The sequence below is a fragment of the Nerophis lumbriciformis genome, linkage group LG08 (genome assembly GCF_033978685.3).
Source record: "Nerophis lumbriciformis linkage group LG08, RoL_Nlum_v2.1, whole genome shotgun sequence".
Classification (NCBI taxonomy): domain Eukaryota; kingdom Metazoa; phylum Chordata; class Actinopteri; order Syngnathiformes; family Syngnathidae; genus Nerophis; species Nerophis lumbriciformis.
The window spans coordinates 25,005,001-25,022,617 of NC_084555.2; the positions used below are offsets into that span (position 1 = coordinate 25,005,001).

Below are 17,617 nucleotides of genomic sequence, written 5' to 3' on the forward strand. Positions count from 1 at the left end.
AGCATTTCAGTCACATTAAGTCAATTTCCACAACTTTCCGCGCCCGCCATTCCGTTAACGTGGAAATCATAGGGCCCTACTCTCCAAATTAGTAAAACAAAGAAAAAAAAACACGATCCGAACAGCACAAGCGCTCGGTGGCAGATTGTTCATAATGTTCAAACAGGCTGCTCATAATGGGACTCCAATTATGTTCATGTTTGTGAATTATCTAAAACTATTCCACTCTGACATTACTTGGATGGCATTTTTGAAGACTTTACAGATCACTGATTTGGATACAGTACACATAGTATGTGTACTGTCCAAATTTCCCCCAGGGATCAATAAAGTACTTTCTATTCTATTTCTCAAACATAAACAAACAACTAACCCATAACACTTGTTAAAACCTTGACACTGCGGTCATGTTGATCAAGTTATGTAGCTGGTTTCTAAAGTACACTTGTACATCACCACAGTTAAATAAAAAGTGCCTTGGGGCTGTAAAGATTTACAAGGGATGCAACTCGTCACAATAATACTAGTGCATGTTAAATGTCAGTTCCTTGACCTCTTGCATTGCTTAGGACTTGGCTGACTGTTAAAAACAATAAAAAATGGTCCAAAGTTGTTAAGACAAGTTCAACAAACAAGGTAAACTTTTATATCCTAGCCTTATGCCTTTTACTGGAGCATTTCCATTATACGAAAATCTGTTAAACGAGAGCCCTCAGTTGAATTCAGTTCAGGGCCCACAAAGCAGTAAAACAGTGAGGGTCTCAGGGTTTGATCAAACAACTGAAAGCAGTATCCCCAGACACTTACAGCATCTCAGAGGACTGTTAATGGGGTTGCCCTGGACAGTAACTCCTTTTTCTCCCACTCCTCTTGCTTGTTTGCAATTTACAGGCTGAACAAGAGGATTAAAGAAACGGGCATGAAGAAGAGGATGAGCGGAAAAGCATTGGAGCGGCAGCATCCCTCACCCGCCTCAAAGTCAGCTAGGCAGCTATTAACCTTGGCTTGGATTGCACCAACCAAAAAATATTAAGCAAAGTTATAATTTAATGGTGGTGGGGGAGCGGTACAAATAAATTCATGCTGACGGGACAGGGTAATTGGAGGGCCTGGTAATAGGGTCCTCCTGAATAAACCCAGGTGTGAAGGGAAGAAGCTCCAACTCTCCCTCCCCCGAGGTGATTTATGCCTCATTCCTTGAAGGCCTGGGGAGTGACTCATAACTTTGAACCACTTGGGCACCCGGCCCAGCGCTTTTAATTATGTGTTAAAATGGAAGCAGGGAGATGTAGAGGAGGGAGAAGGAGAGAAGAGGTAAGGGAGGGATAAAACCAAGCTGGCTTGGACCCCATTTCAGGGGCCTCTGTGCTAAAGCTCTTTAGCCGCACAGATGACAGTAAGCGGTACTGAGGAGTAGCATGCGGGTGAGAGGTGCCAAGCTTGGGCACTTTATCTCGTTAGCAGCCTTAAATGCCATGCCGACACACACACCGATCTGTCATTCCAGCTATTGGTCTCTGAGGGATTTGAGAGGTGCTCTGCGAGTTAAGAGAGACATTTCCACCCTGCATTATGCTTAATGGGAGGTGGAGAGGCCAGAAGGCTTATGGATACAGAAGAAGCTCTCGGGGCTAAAATGCCAATCGAAAAAACATTTTCCTTACTGTTAGTTCAAACTCAGCTGAACTGAGCCTGCAAACTTACAAAAAGAATTAGCCCCATTAAAAAAACACCTTGCAAAATTTTAAAGTCACAATCATATGTGTTTAACTGTAGATAGAGTATAGAGTTTGTGAGTGTGCCACCAAATATTAAGTAGCTCACCAAAAGGTCAAATAATATACTCTTAGTAGTTTTGTAACTGTTTCAGACCAAACGTATACATTATGTCTCTATTCAATGACAACAATTATGAAAAACAGCATCACTGCTTGAGTGAAGATCAGCTTTGAAAATATACAGTAGTACAATTTGAATGCTGCAAGTCACATAAATAAAACACAAATACAGTATTTCTTCAATTATCACTCCCCGAGGGAGATGGATTTCCTCAAAATAGGCACCAAGGACTATTGGTTATTTTAGTAATGCTATTCTCCGCCACACAGATCATGGCACCCGCACAGCATTGCGGTCATGTGCACTCTATTGCAGAGCCGTGCGGAAACTATATCCGCATATTTAAAGTTCCATGCACTCCTTGCGGTCTGGATCGTATTATTTTTATTATTCAATGATTATTTGAAGCAACTGAATACAAATCAAGCCATTTTTCTAATCAAATTAACTGATTAATTGTTGCAGCCATAGTACAAACGCTAGTAATTTTATGATTGTTATTTTATGTCTTCCTAAGCCCTATACAGAATCAGAAGTACTTTATTAATCCCCAAGGGGAAATTGAGACTATACACACTCTACATGTCTTTTACTCTAAAACAAACAATATTTTTAACATGAAACTTTTATAAGTACTCAAATCTTTAAAATCTGCAATGCACTGAGACCGCAGTAAGTGAACCACAAAGTGGTAAGGCAACAATGAAGCTCATCTCGCCTTTTTTTGGTCGAAGTAGATCTTGTAGCCTCTTCAGAACCAGTGTCTTCTGCAGTGGGAATTAGTTTCTGGTCCATTTCTTGTGTCAATTTCAGAAGAAAAAAAAACATAACACAAACACAGCACAGTACAAATGACCACTGCAGAGAACGGTGGTTCTCAAGATAGTGCTGAAAGTTAGCCACTCCTGGTGCAGATGGTAATTATTTCGATATACAGTTTTTTATGGTTTTATAGTCATAGTATGATTTTTTTTTCTACAATTACAGTGCATCCAGAAAGTATTCATAGTGCTTCACTTTCCTAACATTTTGTTATGTTACAGCCTTATTCCAAAATTTTATAAAATCCTGCACACAATACCCAATAATGACATTGTGAAAACGTTAACATTTTTTGGAGAGATTTTAGCAAATGTTTTAAAAATAAAAAAGTAAAAAAATCAAATGTACATAAGTATTCACAGCCTTTGCCATGAAACTCAAAAGTGACATCAGGTGCATCCTGTTACAACTGATCATCCTTGAGATGCTCCTACAGCTTAATTGGAGTCCACCTGTGGTAAATTCAGTTAATTTGACATGATTTGGAACACACTGGTTTATATAAAAGATCCCACACTTGACTTTAGGGATGATACTCGAAACCGGTTTTCCCGGTTGTTCGATAAGAAAAGAACAGAGTCCTCGTACTCGAATCCCTTTTTGAGAACCGGTTCCCGTTATCGAGACCACTATAGTAAAGAAAAAGAGTTAGTTCTTTATTCAAATCCCTGGGAACGAATCCCGTCCCGACCAGAAATGCCCCGGGAGACATCACAAGAAATTATGTCACGTAGCTCAGTCATTAGGCGCAGATAGCAAAAGCAGGAAAAAAATGGACCGGAAAAAGCGCTCCAAGGTGTAATAAAGTTCAAAACAAAAGGTATAATCCAATGAATAACTTTACTGAGAAATTTGAGCAGGGTACAAACACATGACGAACACTTTTACGACCAACCGGAAACATAGCAACCAGGCTAGCAATGCACCTCCTTTACGGCAGCTGTCGCAATGTTCTTAAAGCAACCGCAGCACATACATATATATACAACATATATGACATGATCTCCCTTTTATAACGTTTGTTTTTCTTTCCTTGTAAACAAAACAAAATCACACTGTATATGTGTTGTCTGTCTAATTATAAATTGTAAATGGGTTATACTTGTATAGCGCTTTTCTACCTTCAAGGTACTCAAAGCGCTTTGACAGTATTTCCACATTCACCCAGTCACACACACATTCACACACTGATGGCGGGAGCTGCCATGCAAGGCGCTAACCAGCAGCCATCAGAAGCAAGGGGTGAAGTGGCTTGCCCAAGGACACAACGGACGTGACTAGGATGGTAGAAGGTGGGGATTGAACCCCAGTAACCAGCAACCTTCCGATTGCTGGCACGGCCACTCTACCAAAATAATGCAGACGAGGCGTGTTGGCTGAGTTCTTGACTTTTACTTTCACAGCGTGCTCAAAACCTCATTCTTAGCTGCCGGGTGGCGACATGCAACAACACTCCCGTTGCATGCTGGGTAGTGTAGTTGTTATTTTCCCTAGCTCATAACATCACATCTTTCCCCCTATAAAGAAATAATGTTAACTCAATAAAGTCTATTTCTTTTTTTAGCTTTAACTTTTCATTTTTTAGCATTGTAACCACATTTGCAAACAACGTTTCTCTTCATAGAATTTTCTTTCAATAAAGAAGTAAAGTGCAAAAATGTCAAAGCATCATAACAAACAGTTATGTCAAATAGCAGCAGAAGTGCACTTTTTGAAGAGCTGTATTATTTTCAGTTGTGTGCCCAAGGGACTGATTTTATTTAACACTATATTATTGTTTATACACCTATAGTGATCACAGAGACAGGTTGTTTTTGTGTTACTGTATATATTTGTTTTTCTGGAAAAATCAAACACTTAATATACTTTGGGTAACAACAGTCAATATCTATTTATTTTATTTTATTTTTTTAAGGGGGGAACAGTCAATATTTATTTATTTATTAGATTTTATTTTTTTCTTATATAATAAAAGTGAGCTTTTGTTAAACCAAATATTGTGTGGTTTTTTCCATATACAACAACCTATCTGTACTCGATAAGAGAATCGATTAGGAATCGGTTCGATAAGAGGATTCGATAATAGGCTCGCATTCGATAATTTCTTATCAAACATCATCCCTACTTGACAGAGCATGGCAGAGCACAAACCAAGAATGAAGTTGAAGGAATTGTCTGCAGACCTCCAAAACTGGATTTCTTAAGGCACAAATCTGGGGAAGGGTACAGAAAAATATCTGATGCCTTGAAGGTCCAAATGAGCATAGTGGCCTCCATCCTCCTAAACGGAAGACGTTTGGAACCACCAGGACTCTTCCTTGAACTGGCCAGGCGTCTAAACCGAACAATTGGGGAAGAAGGGCCCTAGTCAGGGAGGTGACCAATAACCCAATGGTCATTCTGTCAGAGCTACAACATTTCCCTGTGGAGAGAGGAGAAACGTCCAGGCCAGACAAAGGCCATTCCTTGGTAAAAAGCACATGACAGCCCGCCTGGAGTTTGCAAAAATGCACCTGAAAGACTCTCAGACCATGAGAAACAAAATTATCTGGTCTGATGAGACAACGATTGAACTCTTTGGTGTGAAAGCCAGGCGTCATGTTTGGAGGAAACCAGGCACCGCTCATTATCAGGCCAATACCATCCCTACAGGGAAGCATGGTGGTGGCAGCTTCATGCTGTGGGGAGGTTTTTCAGTGGCAGGAACTAGGAGACCAGTCACAATAGAGGGAAAGATGAATGCAGCAATGTACAGAGACACTGTAAAAGAAAACCTGCTCCAGAGAGCCCTTGAAGTCAGGGGGTGACGGTTCATCTTTCAGCAGGACAACGATCCTAAGCACACAGCCACGATATCAAACGAATTGCTTCAGAACAACTCTGTTAATGGACAAGCCAGAGCCCAGACTTGAATCTTATTGAACATCTCTGGAGAGATCTGAAGATTGCGTCCAATCTAACCTGATGGAGCTTGAGAGGTGCTGCAAAGAGGAATGGGCAAAACTGCCAAAAGAGGTGTGTCAAGTCTGTGGTATGGTATTCTAAGACTTGAGGCTGTAATTACTGCCAAAGGTGCATCAACAGAGCATTAACCAAAGGCTGAATACTTATGTACATGTGATTTCTTAGTTTTTTTTTTAAATTTCAGTTAATTTGCAAAAAGGTCTGATTTTTTTTTTCCACACAGTCATTATGGGGTTTTGTGTGTAGAATTCTGAGGACAAAAATGAATGTATTCCATTTTCGAATAAGACTAACATAAAATGTGGAAAAAGTTTAGCGCTGTGAATACTTTTCAAATGCACTGTAAAACACATCCTTGTGTTTTACATAAAAAGTAATGGTGGTTCTTTGGTAACATTTTATTATGTTTTACAGACCTTCTTGAAGCCGCTTTTTGACCTACCAGCTTCTTCTCTCTAAAACAGACGGCGGGAACCCCAAATGTTAAAAGAGCCATATTGGACCACAAAAAGCAAAAAGCAAAAGCAAATATACGAGCCACAAAAAAATTAAGCCTTATATACGCCTTTTACTGAAGGTGTGGCACATTAAGCCTGTTGAAGTTCATTAAACAGTGTATTTATTTAATCCAACTCATGGTAATGGGAGTTCAAAAGTTACTATACGTCTTGTATTTCTTATAGAAAGAGAGAGTCATTATTGTTGGTTCAAATATGACACAGTGTTTATATCGGGGCTATTCAACTACACCATGAAGAGGGCCACAGTTTCAAGAGCCCAAGGGCTCAGGGGCCGGACATTGAAATGTAGATGTTTCGTCAGAAAGTGCCTCCGCAGGTTATATTCCTTTGAGACCGTGTCTACTTAATTAAAAAGTAAACACCTCAGTTTTATTTATTTACACTTCTTCCTTCATTTAGGTGTGCAAGACTAAAAATATAATCATAAAATAAACATTACAGAAGTATTACATCCATCTATGTATGTGCCTGTGGCTCATCACAACTGGTGTAGCGTTATGACCCTCTAACGGTCAAATTAAGCACTACATGTATTAAGCGGGCTTTGATCGCCAGGGTTACTTAGACAAAAACATAACCATGAATACAAAAGACATCACAAAGTCAACGATTTCCATACAAAACAAATGAAATATATAATCCAAAATAACGTATTATTTTCGGGCCTCCCTATGTCTAGCATTAAAAGATTACAATTGGTACAAAATGCGGCTGCCAGACTTTTGACAAGAACAAGAAAGTTTGATCATATTACGCCTATACTGGCTCACCTGCACTGGCTTCCTGTGCACTTAAGATGTGACTTTAAGGTTTTACTACTTACGTATAAAATACTACACGGTCTAGCTCCGTCCTATCTTGTCGATTGCATTGTACCATATGTCCCGGCAAGAAATTTGCGTTCAAAGAACTCCGGCTTATTAGTGATTCCCAGAGCCCAAAAAAAGTCTGCGGGCTATAGAGCGTTTTCTATTCGGGCTCCAGTACTATGGAATGCCCTCCCGGTAACAATTAGAGATGCTACCTCAGTAGAAGCATTTAAGTCCCATCTTAAAACTCATTTGTATACTCTAGCCTTTAAATAGACCCCCTGTTAGACCAGTTGATCTGCCGTTTCTTTTCTTCTCTCCTCTGCTCCCCTTTTCCTTGAGGGGGGGGGGGGGGGGGCATGGATGAAGTGCTGGCTGTCCAGAGTCGGGACCCGGGGTGGACCGCTCGCCTGTGCATCGGCTGGGAACATCTCTGCGCTGCTGACCCGTCTCCGCTCGGGATGGTGTCCTGCTGGCCCCACTATGGACTGGACTCTTACTATTATGTTGGATCCACTACGGACTGGACTCTCACAATATTATGTCAGACCCACTCGACATCCATTGCTTTCGGTCTCCCCTAGAGGGGGGGGGTTACCCACATATGCGGTCCTCTCCAAGGTTTCTCATAGTCATTCACATCGACGTCCCACTGGGGTGAGTTTTTCCTTGCCCTTATGTGGGCTTTGTACCGAGGATGTCGTTGTGGCTTGTGCAGCCCTTTGAGACACTTGTGATTTAGGGCTATATAAATAAAGATTGATTGATCTATGCACAATATCTACTTAGAAAGGTTTGACTAAGTTTCGAAGCTTACATGAGTGGATTTCTACCATTTTTGCTGCTCGTTTAGAATTGTGTCCGTCACTTAAAATGTACGACAGGAAACAATGACTCAAGCAATTGACCGGGATAGAACATTCATACTTTGTTGTTCAGTCGTTGTTAGAAGTCCGATTTTTGCAATTTATTTAGATTGTTTTTCAGGGTTGAATTAGTAGTCTTCTTCTTCTACTCACCCCACTGCTGTTTCATTGGGACACATACAGTATGCCTGTGGGATGGCGGGAGTACTGCATACTTGAGCAGCCCTAGTTTGAATGGTTTCATCAAGCCTATTTGGGTGATGTTCGGCCGGCCAAATGAAGGGCCACCAGTTGAATAGACGGTTTATATATTTGCCAGTGTCATTTTGAAGATGTAGTAACTTGAAAAGCAGTCACAGGGTGCAACGCTCTCGAAACCCAACATTAAATGTGTAGCAACAGACGGAGCCCGTGTGACATAATTCTGCACCCCGTTACAAAGGAAACACATGCTGTGAGTGTCAATAATAGCTTTATTAGCTTACTATCAAAATGACTAAGCCCTTAAAATACTTAATGAGCATTCATGATTAAATGTTTATTTTCCATGCAGCGCATCCTGGAGAGAATGACGCACCGCGTGACTGCTCAACTGTACAATGGTGTTTTATTTTTACCTTCCATTACAATATTAATGTTTTATGTTTCGTTGCATTGATGAAGTTATAGAAATAATTATAGAAATCAGATGTTAGATGTCATTTTCATTTTGAAGATTCGAAAAAACCACAACAAAATGGAACGTGCAAGTGTTTCAGGCTATGACACAAATCTTTGCTGACAGAAATAATGAAATGTAATATGTATTCTGCACATTTTACGCACTGGAAAACATTAATAATATTTGTGTCATATTTGTCCTCAGAGAGAAACCATATTAAAACAAAAAATATATTTTTCCCCCATCTTTATCCATTTTCATACATTTTAGAAAAGCCCCAGGGAACCACCAGGGCAGCGCTAAAGTGCTACATGTGGCGCGAGAGCCGCGGGTTGCCGACGCCGGCGGTAGGACCATAACATATCACACATACATATTAGCACATTTGCATTTAAGTAGTTTTAGGTCGCTGTGAAAAGGAGGAACTTAAAAGGACTGGGTTTTGTTGGCAGTGGCACATATGAATTATAAAGGCATTTCTGTGTGTCATAAGAACATGTGATTGGTGGAAAACTAATGTGCACATGTGGAAGTAGCAGCACAATTTCGCTGTGGGACATGTGTGCTGTTTTTGGTGGGGATTATTGAAATATTGAAATCGGCATCGAATGTGGCTCATTTAAGACGTCATCGATTAGATTAGTAAATTGGAAATTATATTGGGATTTCACCTATTATTTATAGGCTAAGCTTATCAATGCTAATCGGATGGGTGTAAAGTTGAAAAAAATACACAGATCAAGTGGGCATTGCCACCATTTCCAAAAAACATCATTATTGACTTGCAACACAAGACTTGGACTGAACTAGATTTACATTTGGTGCCAGACCATTTTTACATTCAAGTCTGCCAGAAAAGAGGCTCATTTTTCTGTAGGCAGACATTTCTCTCTCTCCATCGTTCCTCTCTGTTTCTCGGAGAGCTAATTATTTCTCCCCACGTTTAGCGCCAACTGTTTCTCTCATCTGTCTCTGTAATGACCTCTGCAAGACGTACATGCAGGCTCCATACACACTCTTTTCTAATTTACACACACAAACTATACAATAGAATACACACATTTACTGGGAATGATCATTTCAAACAAAACATTTGTGGACATGTTTCAATTCAGTTACATGTCAGTTACATGGATGAAGTCTGGTTACTGGCATATATGGATGCCAAAATTATGTTATGGACACAAATATATATCCTAAGATAGATCATTTCATTTCCACACAACGATAACGAGCCTCTTTGGGACCCCAAACAGGGCTTGAACCCAGGACCTTCGTATTGTGAGGCAAACGCATTAACCCCTGTGTCACCGTGCTGCCCGGCGTGGTTCCAAGTGATAGAAAATGATAGAAACATTTGTGTTGTTTGGTTGACTTTTTTAATTCAAACCAAAGCCAACCAAGTTAGTTTCTGTTCCCTCTTTTTCACTAGTCTTAAAGAATGTTCATTCAGTTTTTTTGTGAAAAAAGCACATAACAGACATGAAAATAAAACTGTAGTCAGAAATGCAAATTTCTGGCTTCCAAAAAAAACAACCCCAACACACCATGAGTACTCTGTTACACCACCCCTGACTTTTGTAACAGTTTGCAGTCTCTGAGGCATAGATTTAATGAGTGACAAATAGTACTCTTCTTAAAATGTTGCTCCAACTTTCTCTGATTGTTGTTGACAGATCAGCTTTGTAAGTAGGAATCTTGTCATGGACCATTTTCTTTCATTTCCACCACATATTTTCAATTTATTTGAGATCCGGACTATTTGCAGACCATGACATTAACCTTATGTATCTTTCTTCATGGAAAGTTTATTTTCCTGGATTTTGCTCTATGGCAAAATGCATTATTCATGTTAAACTATGAACAAATTAGAGAATATATAAGCCAGTTGAAAAAAAAAGTGTGTCATTGCAGTTTCAGAAACTTGGCTAGATGAGTACAAGTATTGTGAAATGAGATTGGAAGGTTATGAATTATTCACTACAAACAGAGTTGGAAAAAGGGGAGGGGGGCAGCACTTTTTGTCAATCGAGAATTAAACTGTAAGAAGATTAATAGTAAATGAACTGCTATTGTTGGAGTCTTTGAATGTTTAACTGCAGAAATTGAAGCAAAAATAAATAAATACATCTTAGTTGTGTTTATAGAACGCCTGCATCGTGTTTAGACACATCCAATCAAATGTATTTGTTCAGTAAGTCAAACAAGCTCCATATTGTGTGTGGTGATTTTAATATTAATCTTCTGAACCCCTTGGACAGTACTAAAACAACAGATTTTATAACAGGATTAAACCACAATAATGTATTCTCCCTCATCACAAAAGCAACCAGAATAACAGCAGACATTGCCACATAATTGATAACATTTTCACCAATCAGCCGTAGAATCAAAAAACAGCAGGACTACTACTCAACAACATACGTGATCTACCTGTATTCAGCATTTTTCACAATTTCTTTAATAAGAAAGAAACAAAAAAAGCAGCTCACTAAAGATTTGTCAGACACCGAATACCAGAGACCATAGCAGCATTCAAATCTGAGTTATGTGCTCAAGACTGGTGAGACCCAGATGAGGAATATGACACTTTCCTTAAAATGTTCTTAAAACTGTATGACAAGCACTGTCCAATACGAAAACGTTACATTAACTACATCACTGGTAAGGAAAAACCGTGGATCACCAGGGGAATACTGAAGTCTTGCAAAAAGAAAAAAATATCTACACAAAAAACTTTTAAAGCACAGAACCAAAGAAACCGAACACAAATAAAAAACCTACAAAAAATAATAATACAAATAATAAAGTACAGCAAAAGAACACATTTCTGTAACATATTGAAACAACATAAAAATAGCATCCAAGGTACATGGAAAGTGATTTCATAATGTTGGCTACGGGTTGTAGAAGTTCATTGCATTAATGCAAATCATATGATAAAAATAACAGACATACTTTACTTTAAGCAGTTTACCCATATATCTCAAAATAATCAATATTTATATGCTAAGGACCTAAAAATAAAAAGTTACACCAGACTGTATTTCATCATTTTATTTACCATTCTTCATTAGATCAACAGTTGTATCTATGTTTAAATAAATACTGTCGTTTTTTAAATCTTATTAAATATAAGTATCCATCCATCCATCCATCTTCTTCCGCTTATCCGAGGTCGGGTCGCGGGGGCAGCAGCCTAAGCAGGGAAGCCCAGACTTCCCTATCCCCAGCCACTTCGTCCAGCTCTTCCCGGGGGATTCCGAGGCGTTCCCAGGCCAGCCGGGAGACATAGTCTTCCCAACGTGTCCTGGGTCTTCCCCGTGGCCTCCTACCGGTCGGACGTGCCCTAAACACCTCCCGAGGGAGGCGATCGGGTGGCATCCTGACCAGATGCTCGAACCACCTCATCTGGCTCCTCTCGATGTGGACGAGCAGCGGCTTTACTTTGAGCTCCCCCAGGATGACAGAGCTTTTCACCCTATCTCTAAGGGAGAGCCCTGCCACCCGGCGGAGGAAACTCATTTCGGCCGCTTGTACCCGCAATCTTGTCCTTTCGGTCATAACCCAAAGCTCATGACTATAGGTGAGGATGGGAACATAGATCGACCGGTAAATTGAGAGCTTTGCCTTCCGGCTCAGCTCCTTCTTCACCACAACAAATCGATGCAGCGTCCGCATTACTGCAAGATGCCGCACCGATCCGCCTGTCAATCTCATGATCCACTCTTCCCTCACCCGTGAACAAGACTCCGAGGTACTTGAATTCCTTCACTTGGGGCAAGATCTCCTCCCCAACCTGGAGATGGCACTCCACCCTTTCCCAGACGAGAACCATGGACTCGGACTTGGAGGTGCTGATTCTCATCTCATTTACCATGAATTGACTTAAACAAGTTGAAAAACGTATTCGGGTGTTACCATTTAGTGGTCAATTGTACGGAATATGTACTGTACTGTGCAATCTACTAATAAAAGTTTCAATCAATCAATCAATCAAAGTCGCTTCACACTCGGCTGCGAACTGATCCAGTGAGAGCTGAAGATCCTGGCCAGTTGAAGCCGTCAGGACCACATCATCTGCAAAAAGCAGAGACGTAATCCTGCAGCCACCAAACCGGATCCCCTCAACGCCCTGACTTCACCTAGAAATTCTGTCCATAAAAGTTATGAACAGAATCGGTGACAAAGGACAGCCTTGGCGGAGTCCAACCCTTGCTGGAAACGTGTCCGACTTACTGCCGGCAATGCGGACCAAGCTCTGACACTGATCATACAGGGAGCGGACCGCCACAATCAGACAGTCCGATACCCCATACTCTCTGAGCACTCCCCACAGGACTTCCCGGGGGACACGGTCGAATGCCTTCTCCAAGTCCACAAAGCACATGTAGACTGGTTGGGCAAACTTCCATGCACCCTCAAGGAACCTGCCAAGAGTATAGAGCTGGTTTACCGACCTTAAGTGTGGATGTATTGTTAATTAAATATGCATCTTACAATAAAAAAGTACAGCTGAGATAGGCTCCAGCACCCCCCGTGATCCTGAAAGGGACACGCGGTAGGAAATGGATGGATGGAACTTAACATACAGTACATATCTTTGAAAATGCCAAACACTTGATGTACATACATTAAAATGTCAAATTAATTGAAAGTTGCAACATTTGTTGAAACTTTTGCTGTGCTTTAGTGGGTTAAATATGTTCCTTTTCCTGCCCATTGAAATATTTGATACTGGGTGACTGGCATGAGCAGACTTCTCTTACCTGGTTGTCAAACTTCAGAGACTGTGTGCCCACAAGGAAACGAATGGCATCAGTTTCAGCTGTCTGGGCAGTTAATGCCCTTGCCTGCAAAATCGACACAAAAGAGGATATTGACTGTATATCAAAATGATTTCCAATTCCAACATGCATCAACAGGGTGCCAACAACGAGACAGCAAATGGAATAAAACACGTATAATGCCAAATAATGTATCATAAATATTGGGCAAAATTAATAGAAGCAAAACAGAATATAACCCAGATTTTCAGGAGGGTGAATATCATAATAGCAGCATGATAGATAGATAGATAGATAGATAGATAGGTAGATAGATAGATAGATAGATAGATAGATAGATAGATAGATAGATAGATAGATAGATAGATAGATAGATAGATAGATAGATAGATAGATAGATAGATAGATGGATAGATAGATAGATAGATAGATAGATACACTATATTGCCAACATAATTTGGCCACCTGCCTTGACTCACATATGAACTTGAAGTGCCATCCCATTCCTAACCCATAGGGTTCAATATGATGTTGGTCCACCTTTTGCAGCTATTACAGCTTCAACTCTTATGGGAAGGCTGTCCACAAGGTTGTGTAGTGTGTTTATAGGAATTTTATACCATTCTTTCAAAGGCGCATTGGTGAGGTCACACACTGATGTTGGTCGAGAAGGCCTGGCTCTCAGTCTCCGTTCTAATTCATCCCAAAGGTATTCTATCGGGTTCAGTTCAGGACTCTGTGCAGGCCAGTCAAGTTCATCCACACCAGACTCTGTCATCCATGTCTTTATGGACCTTGCTTTGTGCACTGGTGCACAGTCATGTTGGAAGAGGAAGGGGCCCGCTCCAAACTCTTCCCACAAGGTTGGGAGCATGGAATTGTCCAACATGTTTGGGTATCCTGGAGCATTCAAAGTTCCTTTCACTGGAACTAAGGGGCCAAGCCCAACTCCTGAAAAACAACCCCACACCATAATTCCTCCTCCACCAAATTTCACACTCGGCACAATGCAGTCCGAAATGTACCATTCTCCTGGCAACCTCCAAACCCAGACTCGTCCATCAGATTGCCAGATGGAAAAGTGTGATTCATCACTCCAGAGAACGCGTCTCCACTACTCTAGAGTCCAGTGGCTACGTGCTTTACACCACTGCATCAGACGCTTTGCATTCGACTTGGTGATGTATGGCATAGATCATGGTTGTCAAACTCTGGCCTGGGGGCCAAATTTGGCCCGCCGTGTAATTTCACTTGGCCCGTGAGGTGATATCAAATTAACACTAGAGCTGGCCTGCCGATTATATACAGCGGCGGTGCCGCGGTACACCGCTAATTCTCATACTTGCCAAACCTCCCTGGAGACTCCCAAATTTCAGTGCCCCTCCCGTCCCCTTTTCGTCCAGTCCAACGAGTGCTGGCTCAGTTACATAATATTTGCAGCTTTGGCACGCACACACAAGTGAATGCAACACATACTAGATCTTCAGCGATACAGGTTACACTGAGGGTCCAGTATAAAACCCTTAACATTGTTAGAGAAATACGCCACACTGTGAACCGACACCAAACAAGAATGACAAACACATTTCGGGAGAACATCTGCACAGTAACACAACATAAACACAACAGAACAAATACCCAGAACACTTTGCAGCACTAACACTTCCGGGGTGTTGTGCCGGGTAATGCACCCCCGGCGTAGAATGCACCCCCTGACGGGAGTGTTATATCAACTAAAGCCCACACTTAAAGTTTCCACGTGCAAGATTGAATCTATTTAAAAAAGTTATTTAATACGAAGCCAAAAGTGCAAAAAGAATAATGTTCGTGTTTGGGGAATTGTGAATGAATGAAATATGAAATCCATGCTGCAGTCTGCAGGTGTACCTAATGTTGTGGCCCAGCAGCAACTGCAGCTCCCCCCACACACACTGTATGTGTGTGTGGGGGGGGTGGCGGGGTTTGGTGGTAGCGGGGGTGTATATTGTAGCGTCCCGGAAGAGTTAGGGCTGCATGGGATTCTGGGTATTTGTTCTGTTGTGTTTATGTTGTGTTACTGTGCGGATGTTCTCCCAAAATGTGTTTGTCATTCTTGTTTGGTGTGGATTCACAGTGTGGCGCATATTTCTAACAATGTTAAAGTTGCTTATACGGCCACTCAGTGTAAACTGTATCGCTGTTTATGAAGTATGTGTTACATTTACGTGTGTGTGCGTACAGAAGCCGCACATATCTTGTGACTGGGTGGACACGTTGTTAAAAGGGATGAAAAGCGGACGTGATGTCAGCTCGTAGAGGACGTTAAAAGCAGTGCCTGTAAGGCACACCCCCAAGACTGTGGAATACAAGATATAATGACTGATGAACAACTTCGTTCCATAATGAGGGTTGCTTCAGCTCAAAGCCTGAGCCCCGACATTAATGAACTAGCATCCAAGAAAAGATGGCAGGTATCTGGCTTGGGCACATCAGATTAGATCAGTGTGTTGCAAACTGTGCAGTTTAAAGTCCTGAATGGTTGGTTTATTCATTATTTTATTTTCAAATGTACTAACCTGTGGAAAAAGTTAATGTTGATATTTACCTCAGAAGGCTGCAAATAGAAAAGAGGCATTCAATTTCCATTGAAATTGTATTTGATATGCCATTGATATTTTTTAATTATTATTATTTGAAACTGGATTTTGCATGTCACTATTAAGTTATACAAGCCTTGCTTGTTCAATATTTAATGCAAAACTTGTTTGGGTCCCTATCAAAAAGGTTAATTTGTTCAACCTTGGCCCGCGGCTTGGTTCAGTTTTAAATTTTGGCCTACTCTGTATTTGAGTTTGACACCCCTGGCTTAGATACAGCTGCTCGTTGTGTTTGGAGAAGTGACGCACAGGAATAGATTAATGGAAACCCATTTCATGAATCTCTCTGCATGCTGTACGTGGGCTAATTGGAAGGTCACGTGAAGTTTGGAGCTCTGTAGCAACTGACTGTGCAGAAAGTCGGTGACATCTTTGCACTATGCGCTTCAGCATCCGCTGACCCCTCTCTGTCAGTTTACGTGGCCTACCACTTCATGGCTGACTTGCTGTTGTTCCCAAACTTTTACATTTTCTTATAATAAAGCCGACAGTTCACTTTGGAATATTTAGGAGCGAGGAAATTTCACGACTGGATTTGTTGCACAGGTGGCATCCTATGACAGAGCCACGCTGAAAATCACTGAGCTCCTGAGAGTGGCCCATTCTTTCACAAATGTTTGTAGAAACAGTCTCCATGCCTAAGTGCTTGAATTCATACACCTGTGGGCGGCCAAGTGATTAGGACACCTGATTCTGATCATTTGGATGGGTGGCCAAATACTGTTGGCATTATAGTGAAGATAGAGCAGCCGAATTTACAAACAGTACAGTGCAAACAATAAAATAAAACTGTAACAGATAGTGCAGTAAACATTAAAATAAGACTAAAATATGTGTGATAAAAAAATACAATAAACACTGCTTCCTGCAATTGTTAAATAAATAGTTACTGTACATATGTTTTGGTGGTTGTTGCGATGTGTAGAAGAGGTGGGAGAGATGGAACGAATTATGCTTCGTCTTACTCTTTCTCGGACATGTTGAGGTGAATAACGGTTTATTTGAGACTTTGCTTTACAGTATGTAACCTGCTATGCATGTCTGAGATACAGTATACATACAGCATATCATTTGTATATCTACATATAACTCATATAGCTCACATATAGTAAGTATACTGCAGTTTACATACATACATTATACACAAATGTACAAGACTCAACTTAATAAACACCAGTACACACTCGCAACCTTGCACACTGTACCTGTGTCAGAATAGTACACTGTAGTCTATCCTATGTTTATGTGTGTATCTTTAAAGTCAGGGAGCTGGTGGTGAGAAGGACCTCCTGTACCATTCAAAATAGATACATACCTGAAATTCAAGACCATAAATTACAGGCGCGTCGTCTTCCATTTTAAACGATCACCAAAATGTGTTAAGTTTGTAAAACCCTGGGAACAACAAAACACACTATATTGCAGCTAGTATACATCCAGCACTTCCGCGATTGAATATTTGTACGGCTCGGGTCTGCAAAGAGAATGCGTAACTGTGCATATTCAACGTTAGCTACGCTTAAAAGCAGACGTAAATTTAACCAGGAATACTAGTATTAGTTTTGGCACCTCCGACACGCCGTACTTTTAACTTCCGGGTAACCTGTTGGGGTGGGGGGTGAGACCTGCGCGTGCGCATTAGTGTTGTAGCTGTCAGGCTTCTGTGAGGAGGTACGGAGTTGTATTTGTTTTTCATTATTTTCTTTCAAAGC

General features: G+C 40.9%; 2 protein-coding genes across 3 annotated transcripts in view; one reads left to right on the top strand and one right to left on the bottom strand.

Moving 5' to 3' along the window:
• eipr1 (EARP complex and GARP complex interacting protein 1) overlaps positions 1-17,447 on the bottom strand; it is a 160,402-nt gene extending 142,955 nt beyond the window's left edge. Inside the window, exons 1-2 of the mRNA XM_061968519.1 lie at positions 17,221-17,447; positions 13,252-13,335 (exon numbers count right to left, since the gene is read on the bottom strand). Of these exons, the coding sequence (XP_061824503.1) occupies positions 13,252-13,335; positions 17,221-17,262 (126 nt within the window). The 5' untranslated portion in view covers positions 17,263-17,447. The remainder of the gene's footprint in view (positions 1-13,251; positions 13,336-17,220) is intronic.
• trappc12 (trafficking protein particle complex subunit 12) overlaps positions 16,842-17,617 on the top strand; it is a 64,000-nt gene continuing 63,224 nt past the window's right edge. The window contains exon 1 of one of the 2 annotated variants that reach the window (XM_061968518.1): positions 16,842-16,890. The gene's annotated coding sequence lies outside the window, so the exon portion shown is untranslated. Of the gene's footprint in view, positions 16,891-17,474; positions 17,577-17,617 lie in introns of those variants that run through there. The other variant, XM_061968517.1, reaches the window with a different exon arrangement.